Source organism: Lampetra planeri, unplaced genomic scaffold (assembly GCF_965212315.1).
Source record: "Lampetra planeri unplaced genomic scaffold, kcLamPlan1.2.h2 scaffold_821, whole genome shotgun sequence".
NCBI classification, from domain to species: Eukaryota; Metazoa; Chordata; class Hyperoartia; order Petromyzontiformes; family Petromyzontidae; genus Lampetra; species Lampetra planeri.
In genome coordinates this window covers 18,940-37,814 of record NW_027615643.1, presented here as the reverse complement: position 1 = coordinate 37,814, position 18,875 = coordinate 18,940, and the positions used below count along the sequence as shown (strand labels likewise).

General features: G+C 41.7%; 2 protein-coding genes across 2 annotated transcripts; both read right to left on the bottom strand.

The window, feature by feature from the left end:
• Positions 1–3,833: 3,833 nt before the first annotated feature.
• Positions 3,834–7,862, bottom strand: LOC144742026 (14-3-3 protein zeta/delta-like). The gene is given in 8 exon segments (XM_078624523.1): positions 3,834–3,968; positions 4,658–4,753; positions 4,823–4,989; positions 6,376–6,409; positions 6,411–6,425; positions 6,427–6,501; positions 7,567–7,634; positions 7,637–7,862. Coding segments are annotated over 8 exon segments (816 nt in total).
• A 5,293-nt stretch (positions 7,863–13,155) lies between these two features.
• Positions 13,156–13,627, bottom strand: ZNF706 (zinc finger protein 706). The gene is made up of 2 exons (XM_078624521.1): positions 13,493–13,627; positions 13,156–13,251 (listed from the first exon to the last, which is right to left on the bottom strand). The coding sequence occupies exons 1-2, from the start codon at positions 13,625–13,627 to the stop codon at positions 13,156–13,158; spliced, it is 231 nt and encodes a 76-aa protein (XP_078480647.1).
• Between the last annotated feature and the right edge of the window lie 5,248 nt (positions 13,628–18,875).

Genomic DNA, 18,875 nt, shown 5'->3' with positions numbered 1-18,875 from the left:
AAAATGGATCCTTATTGTCCATGCCGTCCATTATTTATATCCATTAGTTCTTCAAATCTTAGAGTTTGCATTAACTCTCTAAACATGCAACAATGATCATAAATTTTCACTGTATTCACCCTTTCTTGACATAATAAAGGCCTATTGAAATACTCTATGATTATGTATGACACTCTCTTTGATTTGTTGCAAATAAATAAAGCTAACACATCATGATAAAATGCAGTGGAATAAACTGTCCCAGTGTTCAGATCATTTATCTGCTGAATTGAAGGATAGGAGTTGCCTCTTATACTGATACTAGTGATCAGAAGAAATACAATAGCAAGTAACTGTACATATGCAAGCTATGTTCTCATCACTAGAACGCAGACGGAGGGATATTTGGGTTTGCACACTTGACGCTTACAACATTTTGTGAGTTGCTTCCTATCAACGACTTAATGGCCGACTTGTGAGATGTCGGGTTTTTTAGACTTTATCTCCGGTTCCCCGGTGGAGTGCTCGGCTCAGGCTGTAGTTAGCAGTGCTACCCGGCTGGGGGCGGACGTGCTGCTTCGCCACAGCGGTGGGGGTTGAAATGAGGAAACTGCCGTCAACATGTCGGCTGCAGTCACATGTAGTGTAAGGAGGTTAGCTTAACTAACTGTCCTGTTTGAAGACACATTCGGGCCGTTTTTGTCGAAGGTACATACCGTCCGCTGGCTGCTGGAAGTTGACATAGGCGTAGCCAAGTGAACGTCGGGTTATCATGTCCCTACAGACCCGAATGGAGAGGATAGGTCCGGCGGGGCTGAATTTCTCGTACAGCATGGCCTCGGTCACATCTTGGTGGAGGTCTCCAACATACAAGGAGGACATAGGATAGCTGGGAGCTGCTGGGTTCATTGTCGAAGGCGGAGGAGGCTAGCAAAGTACTCGCACCAAGTCAATTTTGGGAAAGACAAAACCAAAACTTTTAGACTACGGAACAAACGCCCGTTTTCGACGTCACCTAGCGTCCCGACGGTTAAAACGATGCTGTGAGACGTTAGCAACCGTTGAGTTGACAGCGCAAAGGTTTCAGTTTAAATTAGAACTGATAGTAAAATGCCGCAGTGTCAACTAGTAACGCAGGTAAAATTGGTAAATGTTGTTAAATGTGTCAGAGGATTTAAAAAAAAAAAAAAAAAAGTCCGTCCGAACGTTACTTGGCCTAAATTTATGAACCAGTAAAACACGTCGACCGAAGGTGGGAAAATCGTTCACGGTAGGTAGCCTTCTCTTGTACGTCCAGTCTTCGGAATGTCAACTTCAGCTTCACCGACTTGTTACAAAAAGAAAAAAAAAAGATTTTTTGTTTTTTTAAGTTTTGGATTTTTTTTGTATTTTTTATTTTTTTATAGAACGTGTGCCGAGCGAGCTCAGAGCACACGCGCACCTCACACAGCACGATCAGCGGGGGTTGAGGGGAAAGACAAAATCAGGAAGTTGGTGTATATATACTGGTGTATTACGTCATCAGAAGGGACCAATCATCATCTAGTATCGTTGAAAAAACGTCAACAATGGGGCGTTCGCAACTGAATGTACGCATGATGATGAAATCCTCTATTTTTTTTTAAGGATGGAACTTATGGTACTGGCAGCAATGTCAGTTCTCAGTTGGTTGACACTTTGATTCTTTCGGTGTTGTGTTGTTGTGACCACATTTGACTAATACCATTCCTTTCTAAATAAGAGTTGTGTTTCATCACAAACAAACCTGATGTGATGCTCTGCCTTCAGGCTGATTAAAGGGTTTTATCAGCTTCTATCACATGACATTTGTGCAACACTCACACCACATTTATTTCCATGACTAAATGCCACTGATCAAAGCTTATAATGGCGTTGAGCAACCATTTGATCCTACTTCAGGAGAACCTGGATGTCTATGCTAGACTCCTGATGCAATATATGCTTATTTTGAAATGAGTTAACTTGGAGAGTGATCCTAATATGATCAAACATGATTACATCACTAAAGGGTGCTGTAAATAAATCCATACAATAGACAAGTTACCTGTAATTTCCTTGAAAGGTTCTTTGTTCTGGCTGCTGTAGGAATTACACCCATGAAATGGAAAGTGACATTTCACAGCCATCATCATCTGCAGAGGGCAGTGTTGTCTTTCAAAAATAGTTAGACATGAATGTTGGGTTTCCACTAAGCTGCCATATTGTTTCCTCAGTGCAAATATGTTATGAAACCCCAAGCCTCGAAATAGTAATTCAACCTGTATACTGACAAATGCATAGAAAGCCTCACTTTGATGCTGGAAGCTGTTCTTGTTGCAGGATGAGTCTTATCTTGAAACGCTTAAGTTCAACGAACATTTTACATTATTATTGGCCCTTTTGTCCTCACCAGTCTTAGCTTTATCACAACATGGTCTTTGGATCCCTGCTGCCAAGCCTGGCATGGCTCTCAAACACACTCAACCAACAGCGAAAGTCACAATGCACAGGATAAACATTAATCACAGCACACTAGATTTTAATGTTTTAATTCCACTTACATGAAAGCACATAACCAAATACCGTACTTGGAGTGTAACTTACAAATTCTGAATCCTGCATCCCCATCTTCTTAAAAACCAAGATACTGTAAGTATAAGAAAACTGGCACTAGTTTGTGTCTACATGATCATGTCGAATCTCTCTACCGCTTAGATGATCATTATGTTGTATTTAGAATTGGTTTAGTTTATCTTTTCATAATGTTCTTCCAAAGAAGTTAAAATGTTACTATAATCCACCTGGTCCACTCTAAATCCTAAAGAAAAAACGCCAGTTTTGAAGCACACCAACCCCTCATACCATACTACTGAGAACCACATACATTCCAGGAGTCAAATCAGGAGTCAAAGAGAATAAAACACAGAAAAGAAAATACAAAAACCACCGGAATAGAAAAGAGTAGAAAGCCACATAAAAAGCACATGGCAAAGGTTTCCTCAGCACTGCTCAAAAGACAAAATATCAAAAGTTACAGTATTGAGCCGTTGTATCATTTTATCTTAGGCTGTCTATAGCTCGTCATGTGCAACGATGGAGAGCTGAAAGAAATAATAGGCAGTGAGGGTGAAAAGATGTCAGAACGGAATGTAATCCTTTCAACACAACTATCAGGAATAGGTTGACGATTGTTTTGGCAAATGACCGTTCATACAGAGAACTTTTTTAACGCCTGAATGCACATAGAACCCACTGAGCCGGCACACATGTACCATCCATGAGAACACTACCTACAACACTGAACACCAACGGGGTGGGATGGACACACGCAACACGCCAGGCGATCTTTTACCAAGGTAAAATACCGCCACCCTCGACAACCACTTTCTTCGTGGCAGCCTGACCATTTTTGTCTTTGCTTTACGTGTTGCAAAGGTGATTTGTGGTCTCAAGTGTCACAAAAGGTTGTAAATGTTCAGTTCAAGTAAAAAACATACAAATTATCAAAATACAGTTAGGTTTTTTTGTTTGATGTTATTTTTCCTGCAACTGAGACTGTCTGCTACAGTGAACAAGAGCATGAGATTGATTCGGAACTAAAAGGAGGGATTTCATTAGGACGAAACCATGGACAAACATGGTTCACAAATAGTCATGTTCAGTAAAAAAAAAATCCCAAAAGAAAAAAAAAAATGACAGAACCATTCCATTCTTTTCACTGTGGAGGTGTTCATCACAATTAACACACACACACTTCAATGTATCTGCACAAACATACTGTACTTTACACATGTGAGTGGAGTGTAAACATACACAACGGTGCATGTATGTGCACACACAGCCACACACACAACTTAGGCTGGTGAGAGGTAAAAAATGTGTGTCTGTTTTCGTATTCTTTCTTCTTCTGAAGTTCAGTTCTGCACGGCCGCCTGCTCCGTCTCCTCTCCTTCTCCTTCACCCTCAGCCTGGGTGTCAGACATCCACAGCTGCGATGAAGCACAAGACACTGGCATGAGTGCAAACTCAAGAGGCACAAGACAATGTTAGCATGTCAGATGCTTTTTTTCCTTGGGCATGGCATTTGCATTGGCGCTCCAAAAACACTCCTTTACCGACACCCACAAGTCCCAAATGTGTCAGTTGTGCCTTACTGCTGCTACACTCATTAACACACTGACAGAGACAGCCGAGCTCGCTCTCCTCCGCCGTCACAAAGAATGAGACAGGAAATTATTCCTGTTCACCATCGCACTGTAGAGCGGTTCACCTCTACATGACAGAAAAACATTTCTTTCCCAAATGACCATGATATCAGTTACTTCTCTTTTTTTTTTACCTTACTGTTGTTGTCTTTGCTGCTGGATGGAAAAAAATAGGGCAGGTTTCCTTCAAGGGCTGTGTAATACAGCTGAACACAATTTATCTGAGTTCTTTTCTATTGATATTCTACAAGTGGTTAGGTCCCCGATCAGCAGGGTTGAGGGGAAAGAATGAATCAGGAAGAGAATGAGTCAGTAACACTAGCTCTATCGCATTGTGGGACTTGGATAAAGGTCACACTCATGCTGAGGAAGTGATCACACTCCAAATGTTTGGTCATCCGTCGTCATATGCCGAACCCTTTGTCTTTGGCGTGTGAAATACAGAAGACACTTGGCCGTTATGAGACACTCACAGTCAGATTGTCACGAAGCAGCTGCATGATCAAGGTGCTGTCTTTGTAGGATTCACTGGTGAGAGAGTCCAGCATGGCAATGGCATCATCGAAGGCCTGGAGGAGATCGACACAGTCGTCATTGACTTACCAAGCTTCCAAGAAGCCCGTGTGACTGGTTCTTACCGTCTTGGCGAGCTCGCAGGCCTTCGCAGGTGCGTTGACGATCTCATAGTAGAAGACGGAGAAGTTCAGAGCGAGGCCGAGGCGAATGGGATGAGTTGGCGGCATTTCACTGCAGCTGATTTCCAAAGCTTCCTTGTAGGCCTGTTCTGAGTTGCTGATGATGGACTCTGAGAGGAAGACAGACCAAACAGAGGGCAGAGGTTTCACAAAGTGTTCTTGAGGATGTTTTCCTTCACTAACTACAATGGAAAGGGCAACAGTTCACCCCCACACACACACACACACATCGATGTTTAAACATTAATGATGCAAAAACCTAATAACCTTGAGTGTTTCTGGCTGATCTAATGGGTTACTTTTTACTATGTAAAATCAGCTCTGAGGCACATTGTTCCAGGAACATGAACCACAAAGCAATTTAACAGCCATTACCCAAGATCTTGGTGAATTCGATTGGATGGGAAAAACAGGACAGAGTACACATTCCCTTCAGGGCTGTGTACTACAGCTGAACACAATCAGAATCCTTTTCTATCAATATCAATTAGCAATTATGCTTAATAATTCATAAGAGGAAAGTAGATGGCATTGATTGAACCACTTTTTTGGAAAAAATATTTACCAAGATGTTCACATCTGCACTGGGTTTCAGACAAGCGGTTTCTGTCACTGGATCTAGTGGAGTCGTCGCCCCCCCCAATGGGCCAAAACTTTTGCCTGACTCTAACCTTTGTGCCTCAATGACACAGATCTTAAAACACAATTACATTTCTCATTTAATCTGTGATGACTAACTAATCTGGGTGGCACTGTCGCTGTCTGATCAGTTTATGTTACGTCAGCAACAGTGACGCACATCAGTGGTGCACTTGAGGTGACGCTTGGGGAGGCAACTTAGTTTGTTTAAGCACCCAGTTGTAATCTAAAGTGCACTGGATAAAATATATGAACATGCAATAAAATGGTATTCTAAAACTTCTGGTGCCTCTTACCTTGAGGAAACATGGCAATGATTCAAATGAAGACATGAATGTGTGTAAAGATCAAGCTCCTCCTCAATGCTTCTGTTTTTTTAATTTTGTGACAAGCAACACACTCCTTCATAACACCCACAAAGAGTAGTGATACTGCCCATTACACACACACACAGAGACAGACAGACAGACAGACAGACAGACAGACAGACAGACAGACAGACAGACAGACAGACAGACAGAGACACACACACACACACACACAGACAGACAGACAGACAGACAGACAGGAGAACTATGGATCACACCACTCACTGTACAAGGGAGATTATTATAGATTATCCATGGAAATAAAATTTCCATTTAACTGCAATATGCCGCAGACATAATGGCACATAAGAGAAACTGAGGTTAAAGGGAAAGAAAAAAAAAAAATCACTGAGGGCAGTTGAGGCTGGAGAAACTAAAAATGCCTCTGAGCCTCCAGTAGCAGCCAACACCCTAGTGCTGGTCCTGTTCTCCAGCCACTGCACGTTGACAGTTGTGGGGTCAAGGCCTTAAAACAAGTGCTTAACGTACCCTTCTTGTCCTCCGCGGTGGCCACCTCAGCCAGGGTAGCGGTAGTAGTCCTCCCCTCATCTTCAGGTAGAAGACTTTGCTTTCAGGAAGCTTGGCATTAGGAATTAGATATTTGCCGAGGAGGTCCTGCAAGGACAGTGTTAATTTAGGATTTCCAGCTAGTAAGTAGACAGGACTGACATCAGTCGGCACTTTCCTGTAAGTTCATTTTGTACTTTTATCATTTACACCTCATCTTAATGGTTTCTCCAAACCTAAACAGTTCATCCTTTATCAGACACAAATGGTTACATAACGGTGTTCATCATGTGTAACCTGGTTGCTCTTGTTTCCAGCTGACTGTCTTCGCCTGTCTGGGGGGGGGGGGGTGAGACTGAAGCATGAAGTTCATGATCCTACGCTGGCTGCTTCCCAGTGACCCCCTGCCCACGGATGAAAGAACTGAACACCAGGCATTAAGATGGAACCCATTCATTCAATTAAAAAAGAATTTGCTTAACCAGCAGAAAAAAGCCCAGGTGCGTTCTTCTTCTAGTGTGGCTCATGAACTCTGGTCTGTCCCTTGCTGGCTGGACCTGCTCGGACTTGTTCAGCCCATATTTACATGCACGAGTTCTGAGTACAGTAGTCTCACAAAGATAAAATCTTGATGAAAGTCCAAGGAAAAGTTAACATTTGCGGTGTCCCTTTCAGCAGCTGACAGATTCTTTTATAATAGTGGTCTATTGGGAAAAGGCTTATTTGGCCATGTGGGATTTCTCTGTCACAGTCCTGCGGTTTGCTCGTGGGGCAAATAAGAATCAAGCTGACTTTCTGCAACACATCCAGCTCTTGTAGCACATTCATGGTCTCTGTGCCACCAGGAGCATTACAGACAGACGTTTTTTAATATTCCAAAAGTCCGCCACAAGGACCTTCAACACAATAAAATATCACTCTGCAATGACTAATTTGGGAGGCGCAGTCTGATCGGTTTTATGTTTAGGTCAGCGGGAGAGTGCTCAAAACATACGGAATTAGTTTCACAATAACAGAACTTCCTGTCTCCTGGCCGTCTATGAGAATATATTCATTGCGTGGGTCCAGATTTTAGTTAAACCTCTATACAACCTGATTTTTCCCTTCTTGTAACACTGAACCTGTTGCAAATATTCCATCCATCCGAGTTAATTCATGCATGTACTTCCTTACCAGTACTTCTTGGCAGATGTCATTCAGCTCCTTCTCAATCTTCTCCTTATACTGCTTGGCCAGGTTGGGGAATTTGACCTGTCTTCCGACTTCTGCTCAATGCTGGACACCACTCTCCAAGAGGACCTCCGAGCACCCACCACATTCTTGTAAGCAACAGAAAGCAAGTTGCGCTCGTCGTTGCTGAGGTCTGAACCCTTCTCTGTCACAGCCTTCATGGCTGCAGCCATGTCATCATAGCGCTCAGACTGCTCAGCCAGTTTGGCCTTCTGTATCAGGTCCTCCTTGTCTGTCATGGCTCCTGGTGTGGGCTGCAGAGGGAAAGATGAAGGACAGGGAGGGTAAAACAAAGGGATTTGGTGGTGAGAGTCGTGGGGCGGGGGGGGCAGGAACAAGAGGGAAAAATAGATGTGGAAGGGGGAAGGGATCAATCATGTGACAACTACGTGCATGTCAACCAGTTATCTTATCTTCCGTATCTGAAAACTCAAATGTACCAATTTCTTTGGCACATGAATGTGTCTTGAAACCAAAATAGTTTTTCTAACCATGTTTTATAAACAGCTGTCATTGAGCTGGGAGGGAAATATGAATGCAGAGTAATATTACATGACACTCACAGACCATGCCATGCATTTTTCAATCACAAGTCTGGCTTAGGTGTGTCCCGTCAGCTTTTTGAAGTGTCTGTTGGAATTTAGCGAGTTTTAATCAAGAGATGTGTTCTGATAATTTCACTTTGAAGCATGTCGATCCAGTTCAAGCACAATTAAACATGTAATACTGCAATATTGTGAAATACTAAAAAAAAAAAAAAGAAAAAAGAAAGAAACGGCTGTTCATTGTGGTCGACAAACAATACAAAAGGTTTGGCCTACGGATTATTTTCTCTGTAGTCTGTGGTGTGTTGGCTCTGACATGTCAAAAATACACTCGAAAAATATCCAAGCCCTTTCAAACTGTTTGCTTTTGTTGCTAATTATTAGACAAGATTAAGTATAGCAGGAGCTGAAACATGTCACTTACAATACATCTACTATGTGGAACAGACTTCACAGAATAGTAATACTACACTGTGTCCTGCACTCTCCACCCACCAAATTTTGCTGCACCACATTTTATTTAACTCTGATTCATACTGTTCAGAAATGTTAATGTAAACATTGTAAATATAGGGAGTTTATTTGTTAAAAGTGCTGATTTCTTCATTAACTTGTGGATTTGTGCATCTTTATTCTTTCTGTACTGCTGCTGTGACAATACAATGTCCCTATTACCTCAATAAAGTACATCTATCTATCTTTGATTTAAAGTCCAGTCATGATTAATCAACTATTCAAATACCAGTAGATGAGTATGATTTCAGTACTGGCTAAATATACAATAATCTTCAATTCATCTTAAAGGTTTAAAATACTTGCTCACTAAGCTAACAAGGAATCCAAAAAATGACTTACAACACTACCCAACAATTAAAACATTCCACTAGAGGAAACAGTCAAATTAGATCAGTATTTATATTATTCTCTTCAATGTCATCGCTTCGTGGCAGGAAAAACGTCATATGAAACCCCATGTGTCGATCGATTACTCACCAGCTGAGCAGTAACAACGCAGAAGCACCGAAGCAAAGAAAGCGAGCATTAAAAAACCCCTCTCGAGCAGTGAGTCAGATAAGGCGACACGCAGACACCTGCACCCTTCTCAGGAATGTCGCCCACCTGTTTCACGTCACACACACACCTGCCCACCGACCTCGTAACGATACTATGCATGGCAAAGCTCCAGGACATATGTGTAGATGTACGCACCCTGGACGATTTGGGCTTTAATGATTTAACGCTTGCTGTGGGGAAACTGCCCGATGGCAGCAGAAGGTGAAATCCACGGCTGGAATGAAGGCAGCCTGGCTGCTCCTGCCCGAAGTGAACGCCCTTTTTTTTTTTTGCTTCCCGGAAAACAAAAAAAAAAAAAAAAGAGCGATTGGTTTTGATACATATATCAATGATTTCCAAACTGCTTCGGTTGCCAACCCATGATTTGACACAGCTGAATGTTGTATCCAGACACGGGGAGGGAAATAATCGATAAATGCTAAAGTAATGGCTGTACCGTTAGCGCCTCTCCGTCTGTAAGCGCCGAACAATGACTGGACAGCGGCGCATCACCGGTTTCCCACTGCACTGGACAGTAGCAGGGATTCGTGCTGTGGTTTCAGCATTCTCACAGCAAACGCAGCGATTACACGATGACCCTCGGGTCGGCGGGGGCGGATTAAAGGTGATAAATGAATGAGAACTAACCCTGTGAGGGTCGTAAAACGATGGTGTTCCTGATTCCCGGCAGCCACAGCTGATGGTCGCTCCCGCTCATCCACGGGGTTTCCCTCCAATCAAAGACACAGCAGCAGGGTCGCGCTGGGACGGATGACGTCATCGTTTGTTTCCGTAGCAACTGAATTTACAGGCAGAGGAGGCGTCCCCGGTTCGCAGTGGGCCCAGTTCACAAGCTTCTGTAAACCATATTTGTGTCCCTCGGTTTGATTCAGTTTGCATTCATAGTCTTGGCTCCCAGAATCGTATTTATGCATGTTTCGGAACTTCCCTGTAAATAGCAAAAAGCACATAGTGGAGTCCTTGGGCGTTTGCAACGTAACACCCGCAAAGGCTCATGGAAGCTGTAGTTTAAGTTATTTTCCCACAACTTTCGCCTGAACTAAACTACTTGTGAAATATGGCCGGAATGTGATTTCACCCGGAAGTCAAGGGCTTTATTTCTGATACTGAACTGATTCAGTGTCGAATAGGCTGCTGGTTCCCACGGAAACTGTGTTTCTGTAGGAGATTGGATTGATGAACCAGACAAGGTTTTGTAATTATTTTCAAGTCTGTTCATGACAGGTGGAAAATCATTTACTTCTGTCAATATGTCACATAATAGAAAACAAATAATAACCATGGGAAGACCATGTGAACTGGTGACTGATGACCAAGTTTATTGTTTGTTTCATTTACAATGCGATCAGCATATTATGGCCAGTCCATTGTTACTTTTGGCAAATTAAAGTAGCAAAACCCACAGGTTGCTCCTTGACACCTGACCTGACATGTCTACAAATTCTTCCGTCCCCAAATTAAGAGCTGTCACTCATCTGTACAACCATGTGTGTTTCTCTGGAAAGTTCAGAGAGTACTTGGGCTTGTCTCACTGGGCCCCTCAGTGGCCCTCCCTGTCTATCCAGTTCCACTCGTCTAATAACCATGATTTAGCAAACGCCTGTTGGTATCAGTCGCCTTTACGCACCGTTATCTGATCAGCATACTTTTCAGTCCAACCCTTGTCCTAGCAATAATAACATTTAAAGGGCTTTGACACAAAGAGGGCTGACGACCCCCACCTGAGATTCATCAGACTTCACAAACCCGCTCCAGCACAGTGATATTTTTGTATTACAATAAGACAAGTCAAAGGTTATGATTCATATGCAAAACACTTCATTAGTGCCTAGTTCGCAGTGCTGAAAACATATTATGTATTTTAATATGTTGGTTTAATGAACCCCCGGGATTGTTCAAACCGAAATGATGAAAAACTTAATTTTAAAAAAAGAAAGCATAAACTGACAGAAATCAAACATAATGGCTTTCATATGTCTATATTCAGTAACCCTGAAATGTTTATTTCAGCTTTAACTAAGGGTTTTCACTAAACATGCTTTCTGCTACTAGCCCTTGAACCACAAGGACAGAGAGGATGCCTCAGGAAGGAAAATATCAAGATTTTAGTTGTCAGTATAAGCCTTTGAATTTGGTTTGATATTAATCATAAAATATTTAATGAGTGGAAAACTGAGGAAAGAAGAAAAATCAGCCTTGAGTTTACCCCTCTTCTTTTCATCTCCCTAAATTAAAACAACATGCCTGAAAATAATTGTTCTATAGCCGCTGGGAATGAATTAACTCCATCACCTAATTAATTGGACTAATTTTATTTTTTCCATCAGTCTTGTGCTTGAATTGAAATACAGGCCAGATTAGGAAACAGGAACTCTGGGAGACTGTGCACCTCTGTTGGTGTGAATGAACATGTTTTGTTTTTCATTCACAAGTTCAGACTCAGGAAGGAAGGAGGTGGATTATGTGTGAGGAGACAGAGGAACAACACGGGCTATGACTCATTCATAGCTACTCCAACCATTAAACAAACAAGCAGCAGGGCAGTGCCTGTTATTTCTGTTCCTCGGAATATAGGAATAGGGAAATCAATGCTTATTTTCCCTCATCTAACCGTTTGGATATGGAACATTTTGAAAAAAAAGGCTATAAATACAAGAGAAGCATGAAACTCTAGTAACTACAGTGCTGTATTTATCATACCACCACAAGTCCTTTCATTAACTTTTTCAGTTATAGGTGGAAGAAAGTGGTTCAGGCAGGAGTCATTGTTTCTGTTCTTCAGACAGATATTTCCTGTTGACAGCAGATGGTTTTCAGATCCAAACAGCACAGATGTTCTTACTTAAACCAGTTTCATTATTCATTCAGCATTACCATCTTTCAGTTGTTTTCATGTGCAATGCTTTCTAATATTAGGTTTTCAACTTGACAACAACCAGCTAGGAATAGTTGGAATAGTAGAAGGAAAACCTCTGAGAAAAATCTGCATAAAAAGGTCATTTCTCAAATTATGTATCTGATCTGATAAATTTTCAGTTGAACTGGCAGAATATACAAATCTCTAATGTCTACAAATGAATCAGATTAATACAACCTACTTTGATTACAAAAAGCATGGTGTGAAAATAGCGCTCCAAGAAAAGAAACACATATACCACAAAGTAAAATTTAATAAAATGCTATAATACATCAGTGGAGCGTACATTCCAGTTTCGGACAAGCTCCCGTAAAATTTTGACTTGCAATTAATGTAGCAGCTTGACGGGCAAAATTTCACATTTCCATGACCCAATATGACTTTGTGATTAGTGAAATGGAAGATTACAGTGTAACACGGCAGACAGTGCTGTGGAGGAGACTCATATTCAACTACTAATATCACAGCAGAAATGTCAGACTACTTTCCATTTAATACTCAACATTCATAGAAAAAAAAATACATTTAGTTCAAAATTAAATAAATGAGGTCATGTTTGTCGCTGCCCTGATTAGAAAAAAAAATTGAATTAAAAAATGTCCCCTAACCAAACCAAATCCTTGTTGTGTTATAAACTTTTAATCGAGACAAACAAACCACCCACTGAAGATGATGATGATGATGATGTGTAAGAGACATAATCAAAGAATTATTCCTATGTGCACAACACATGACAGTTCTGAGCAGTCTGAGGTGAGAAATGAAGAAATCTTCATTACTTTGTTAACGCTCAGGTCACACAGGTCACTCTGGGTTATTATTTTGTTTGTTTTTACACACAGGTAGCAGGACTGGATGGGAGGAAACATTGTTTTGAAGCCAACAGGCTTATTACAGCCTAAATGATCATTGTTTCATGTTGGTTATGCCAATCCAATGCAGTCACACCGAGACAAGTGCAGAGTTGGTGCAGGGCCTTGAGGATGTTGGGACCTTCTATGCCTCCACTCCTTCCAACTCCGGGGGCAGAGGGGATTTTGGGTGCTTGCTCTCAAAGTGCTGCTTGAAGGTTTTTGGGTCAGGCATCTGGGACTGCGGGAGGAGGCAATTCAGTTTAGTTGACAGAAAGTAACTGAGAATACTGATGGATTACACAGCCCCTTTTTAATTATACATATATTATAACATGATAAATAAACATGTAGAATATCTACATTAGACATATATATCAATACCCAAAAATAGCAAATGAGAACATCTTAGAGGTCAAAGGATAATTTGAGGGGAAAAAGTTGATGAAGAGTCTGAGCTGTTGTTGTGGTTTATTACTTGCCCTGCATACGGCACAGGTGAACACTAAAGCTGCCTTGGCTGCCGTCTTTTGATCATGACCCTTCGCCTTTTTCATCTCAGCCTGCTTCTTTGCATTCTTCTGCTGGGACTGAATCTTCTGATGCCCACGTGCCATGCTGGACCAGTCTGGTGAGGAGAACAAACACAAATAATAAGAGTTAATAATCTCTCATCTCTCTTTGGGTTATTGTTGACCGACATCCGAGTCATCAAAACTTGGTTTAGCAGTTTTGGTATAAAGAGAACAACTCCTTTGGACTTGGAGCCATTTCAGTTGGAGTTTCTTGCAATATGTATTAGTTTATATGATCACAATTATAGCAGTTTGCATAAGACTTTACCTACTTGGTCATTGGCACTTGGCATAGTGCACGGCTACATCTCTAACACCATAAACCTGGGTTTCTACACGACAAATAAAGGGTTTGTAAACCCGGCCAATGACTCACTTGAATCAGCCCTTTCCTCCCTTTAGTCAGCGATGTCTCTCAGACTCAACCAACAGCGGCTAACGATATGCTAACTAAAGCTAACATACTACATTAGCTAACGGCGAATGGTTCTGGGTGCTTGGTCGTTGAAGAAGCACACCCTTTTAGAAATATGTGGCAGTGACCCACAATAACAATAACGACACAATTATTGCGGTATTAACCATCTAAGTGTATGTTTGGATCAGACACCTGAGCATCTCTCCGCTCCAACGCTAGCAACAGCGACTCGGTGAACAGCAACAGACCACACAAGCGACAGGACCTTCAATGTTAAGCTCGTAGACACATTATACTTAAAATCCCCAGTATTTCATACAAACCAAACAATTGCCCAATATAGTAGCATAGTGTTTGCGTCATATCGCAAGTTTTTGTAACTATTAGAAAAAAACAGGGGGCTGGGTCTGTTGTCGCGTGGGTTAGCATTTCATGCTATCCTCTGCTCAATTAGCTAGCCCGATAGCTGAACTGGCTAACCACAAGATGGACGTTGGTTTCAAACAGTGGGTAACTGGGGCTAACCAATATCTTATTAGCGAAGAGCCATTGGAAATGTTCTTACCTTTTAAAAGAGAAACGTCACGCGTCGATCACCCGAAGACCACACAAGTGTGACAGCTGCTTAATTCCCACTGACTATGGACGTCAGAGCTGCATTCACTGACTCCAGTGAACTGGGATTTTCAACAATTTATACACGTTTGAAATAGCAACAACTCTTCCTGTTGAATGTTAGTGTCGCCATCTGGTGAAGTGTTTCATTTAATGTTGCATTTTCATTTTACACTTCGATATGTACAATTAATATCATTTCCCTCATATTTGAAAACAAGTAAGTGATTTTTTTAATTGCACCGCGTTGACTATGAATGCCCCTAATAGACACATGACATTGGCAACGTTGCCCCCAAGTGGCGTAACTTGGTTCACACACATCCAAGCAAACAGGACGCTGTTAACTGAGACGTTATTTTTAAATATATTTATTACAATAATCACACATTGCAATTTACTTAACATTATTTTGTGCATGACAAAGATTTATCATCATATTCAGTGTGTGTTCATCAGTGTGTTTGTGTTTTGTAATTTTGTGGATACATGGGAACAAAACACATTGCAATAGATTGTCACTAGGGGGCAGATATGTAGGAGCTCTGTGTGTTTCTGATCCACCAAATAACCAGGGTCATAAAGTGACATGCACCGTTATCAACAATATGTCCACTTCTTTGCACTGTGACAATACGATCTTGCAAGTCATTTATGTTGAACCAAAGCACAGCTATGCAAATACCAACAGACTGCAAAAGATATAACAACGGTAATGATGTAGTACAGGATCCCACCTATCTGTTTTTAATCTGTGCTTGTGGTTTTGCTGTCAAGTGAGAACAGTAGAGATGTCCATCTCCTCCCAGTATTTGACTACATTCAGCTAGTATGAAAATGAACTCCAGTTGCCTCACAATGGAAATACTCACATGAAGTTTCAGTGACGCCAGCATCTGTGAAATACATTAATGCATCATTTTTAATTTGATTCTTCAGTCAAAGCAAGTCCACACACATCTATTTTTATTCACCTATTCCAGCCAACCAGGAATAGTCCTGACAGCTTTCTTGAGAGAAACACTATCATTGTGAGAAACGTCTCCAACCAGTTATTGTGTCCCGCTCACCTTCCTACTTTTTTTCCCCTCATCATAAGAAAGGAGACAATCCTTTCAGTCTTTTATAAAAAGGGGGAAATATCTCTCGAGAGAAGGATGCGATTATGCTTTCAGGAGGAGGGGGGGGGGCAGGAAAAAAAAGTCCTCATGACAAAAAGCCACACATTGCTCAAGTTCCCCCGCCCTGGAGGTTGTTGTGCAGGGACTTGTTCGCTTACATTTAGGGTGCGGTTGTCCAGCCTGAGGGCCTGTGTGAAAGCAAATCTTACAGGTGTCAGTGATTCAATAGTAGAGGAGAATATTATCCGGCTGTTCATTGTGTGCATGCATGAGCAGGGGTTTGCCACTGACAGCCTGAGAGAGTTTCTGCCCCTCATTTGTGTCCTGTCAGGCCATTTTTCAACTTGATCAAGTTGTTTCTGAAGGATCATTTTGCTGTAAATTATATTTTACAACAGTTCCTCCTGTTTCTCACGAGCTGACGCAGGGGGAATTGTTTGAAGATGCACTTCAGCGTAGAGAGAGCGTTGTTCCAACTTGCTATAAAGAATGACACAGCAGGTGAACTTGTTCCTGCGCAGGCTGTTGAAGGAAGAGGAAGCTGGCTCTCATCTTCCCCATCAGCCACTTCCTCACCTTGCTCCCTCCTCCGCCCTTACGCTTTCCCTTTTTTCCAAACCAACAGGTTTTGCCACAAGTCTGCTGCGGCTGCTGCACTGTGACATGCCACAATGTTGCCAGACCAGTCGGGCTGTACACAAGCCGTGACACAGTCACAACACATCCTCATGCCGCCTTCAGACTTCAGAGGCCTCGTGGTCATGTGACTTGACTGACGGAGAGCGTTTGTGGGTTTCGCAGGGAATCGTGCAAATCTCTGCAGCCGATCTCTCTTCTGAAGCTCGTTAATCTCACTTTAATTAAAGGTGACCCAGAGGTGTCCACGTCAAGAAGATGAAGTCTGCTTTCTGCCTTCAGGGGGGAAAAGTTCATTTATTATCCATGCACACACACACACAGACTCATGTATTAGTATATTATTTGCGACCAGTCGTGGCGTTCTCATGAAGAGACTTTGATAAGGTCCATTCCACTGCCCTAGACATGTGTCCCTCCTCTGCCCAGCCCGTCCCCCCGCTGTCCTTCCTTCTGTCCGTCTGGAGGACAACACATCCCCTCTCACCTCAGCTGGCTGTTTCTGCACTTGCTGATGCTCGTAGCTGCCAAACAGGTAGACACAGACACCTAATCCTGGCCAAGTCCAGACAGGCTGCTTCTCTCAGGGAAAAACTCCTGGTATGTAAGATACACCCCCCCACACCCCCGCCCCTCTCTCCTTCTCTTACACACACTCACACACACTCTGGCTCATGGCTGCAGACTTTCCAGCTTGTGGCAGCTTGTACGGCAGCCTCTGCATCATTTCAGCTGTCATACCGCCACATGGCAGACATTCCAGCTGGGAGAAGTCATGCAGAGAGCTGCAGATGATCTGAAATGTGACCATTATTCTCATCACTTCACCCTAAACATGATGGTTTTGTAAGCAATTCATGGAAACTATAAAATGGAATGGAGTTTGGAGTTCTTTTCAAACTCACTTCGCCCTTCCTCCTTCTTCTCTTTTGTGTGTGTGAGAGAAAAAGGACTCCACCTGTATTTATCTTGCTCTGCCATTTAAACACACAACACAGAGAGAGCTCAGCAAAGGCCCAGGTGCTCTGTAAAACAAATTAGACAAGGGAGGGAGGGGGGGAGTGATCATGCCTCACACACAAACAAGCACACGCGCAGATATGACCGCCACCGACGGTTAAACTGAAGCTGAAACGCTATTTTTTTCTCTTTCCATAAAGGAGCACCTGACGGCTTTCATAAGCAAATGTCTGTATTTGGTCATGCAAACATCGTCATAAGAAATCAGACATGCGTTTCTTAAACATTGGATGAAACATGCAACAGAAAGTATTTACACCAGAATGCAAAAATACATCATTACAAGTAAAAGTCCTGGATTCAAACTTCAAGGAAAGCACGTACAAATTCTAAATGTGTATTTGTAATAACAAATGACGTGCAGGTACAAAAACATTATAGCTGATAACTTTATATGAATGAATCTGACCATTTTTTTAAAAAAATGACAAAATTTCACTTCTGTGAGCTTTGAAAAAGTATTAAAATAAATATAACATTCAAATTAGACCCCTTACCAAATCTCCTCTTGTGTTTGTGGTTACAAGCCAAAAACCCTGCAAAGCATGTTGTTATCAACACTTATCAGTGAATGGTGTTGAATTAGCTACATGCTGAGGTCTTATCTTTAAATAAATAGTGATATAAGATAATTTATTGGGTTCATTGCCTTATTTTCATTGTTTATTCATTAAAAATGTTTCTTTGCTTTGTAAATTTAGTCATATATACACCCATTTAGTATTAGAATGGGGAAAGTAGGATAATATAATATGCACTTTTCATTTATACATGTTAAAATCAGACTTTACAGGCGCTTTTGTGATGTGTGGTCACACACACACACACACACACACACACACACACGACAACACACACACACACACACTCTCTATGTTTGCTCTGGCAGGGTAATCCAAACACTCATACAATGGTTCCATTAAGGAAACAATAGCATTGTGTCAGCTAATGACAAGTCTCCTCCCTGCCTTCTGCTTGAGATTGTGTGTGTGCGTGTGTGTGTGTGTGTGCACTCATATATCCAACACCCCTCCCAACGACTTTTAATATTAAGGTCTAATTTCAAAATACAACCACATGTTGTTGCCTTGTTTTTTATGTTAAGCCATCAGATATTGATAATAAATTAATAATAATACACACAACTCACAACAGACTGCAAACATGTTTAAAGAGAATGAATGAATGAAAGAACAAAAAGACAAATACAATAAAATAAAATAAAGACTTTGGCCTGAGATGCCTGTAAGATAAATCAACTTTGTGTTATGTCCAGGTAGATCACTGGAGTATTTATGTATATCACAATAAAATACAGCCTGTCAAACTAAAGGCTGCCGTTTGAAAAACATGCATTGTTTTCTGTCAGTGTACAGAAAACAATGCATGTTTTTTTTGTTACAGGTCATTACAGGTGAGGCGGGTCTTCACCTGCCTCGGCAGCCAATCAGAGCCAGCGGCGCGCCTCAGCAGCCAATCA

What these genes read in the sequence shown, in the direction of transcription:
- ZNF706 (XM_078624521.1), bottom strand. Translation starts at nt 13,627, where the DNA reads ATGGCACGTGGGCATCAGAAGATTCAGTCCCAGCAGAAGAATGCAAAG. An exon ending in TCACCTGTGCCGTATGCAGG is followed by an intron (nt 13,252 to 13,492) that starts GCAAGTAATAAA and finishes CTCCTCCCGCAG; the next exon opens with TCCCAGATGCCTGACCCAAA.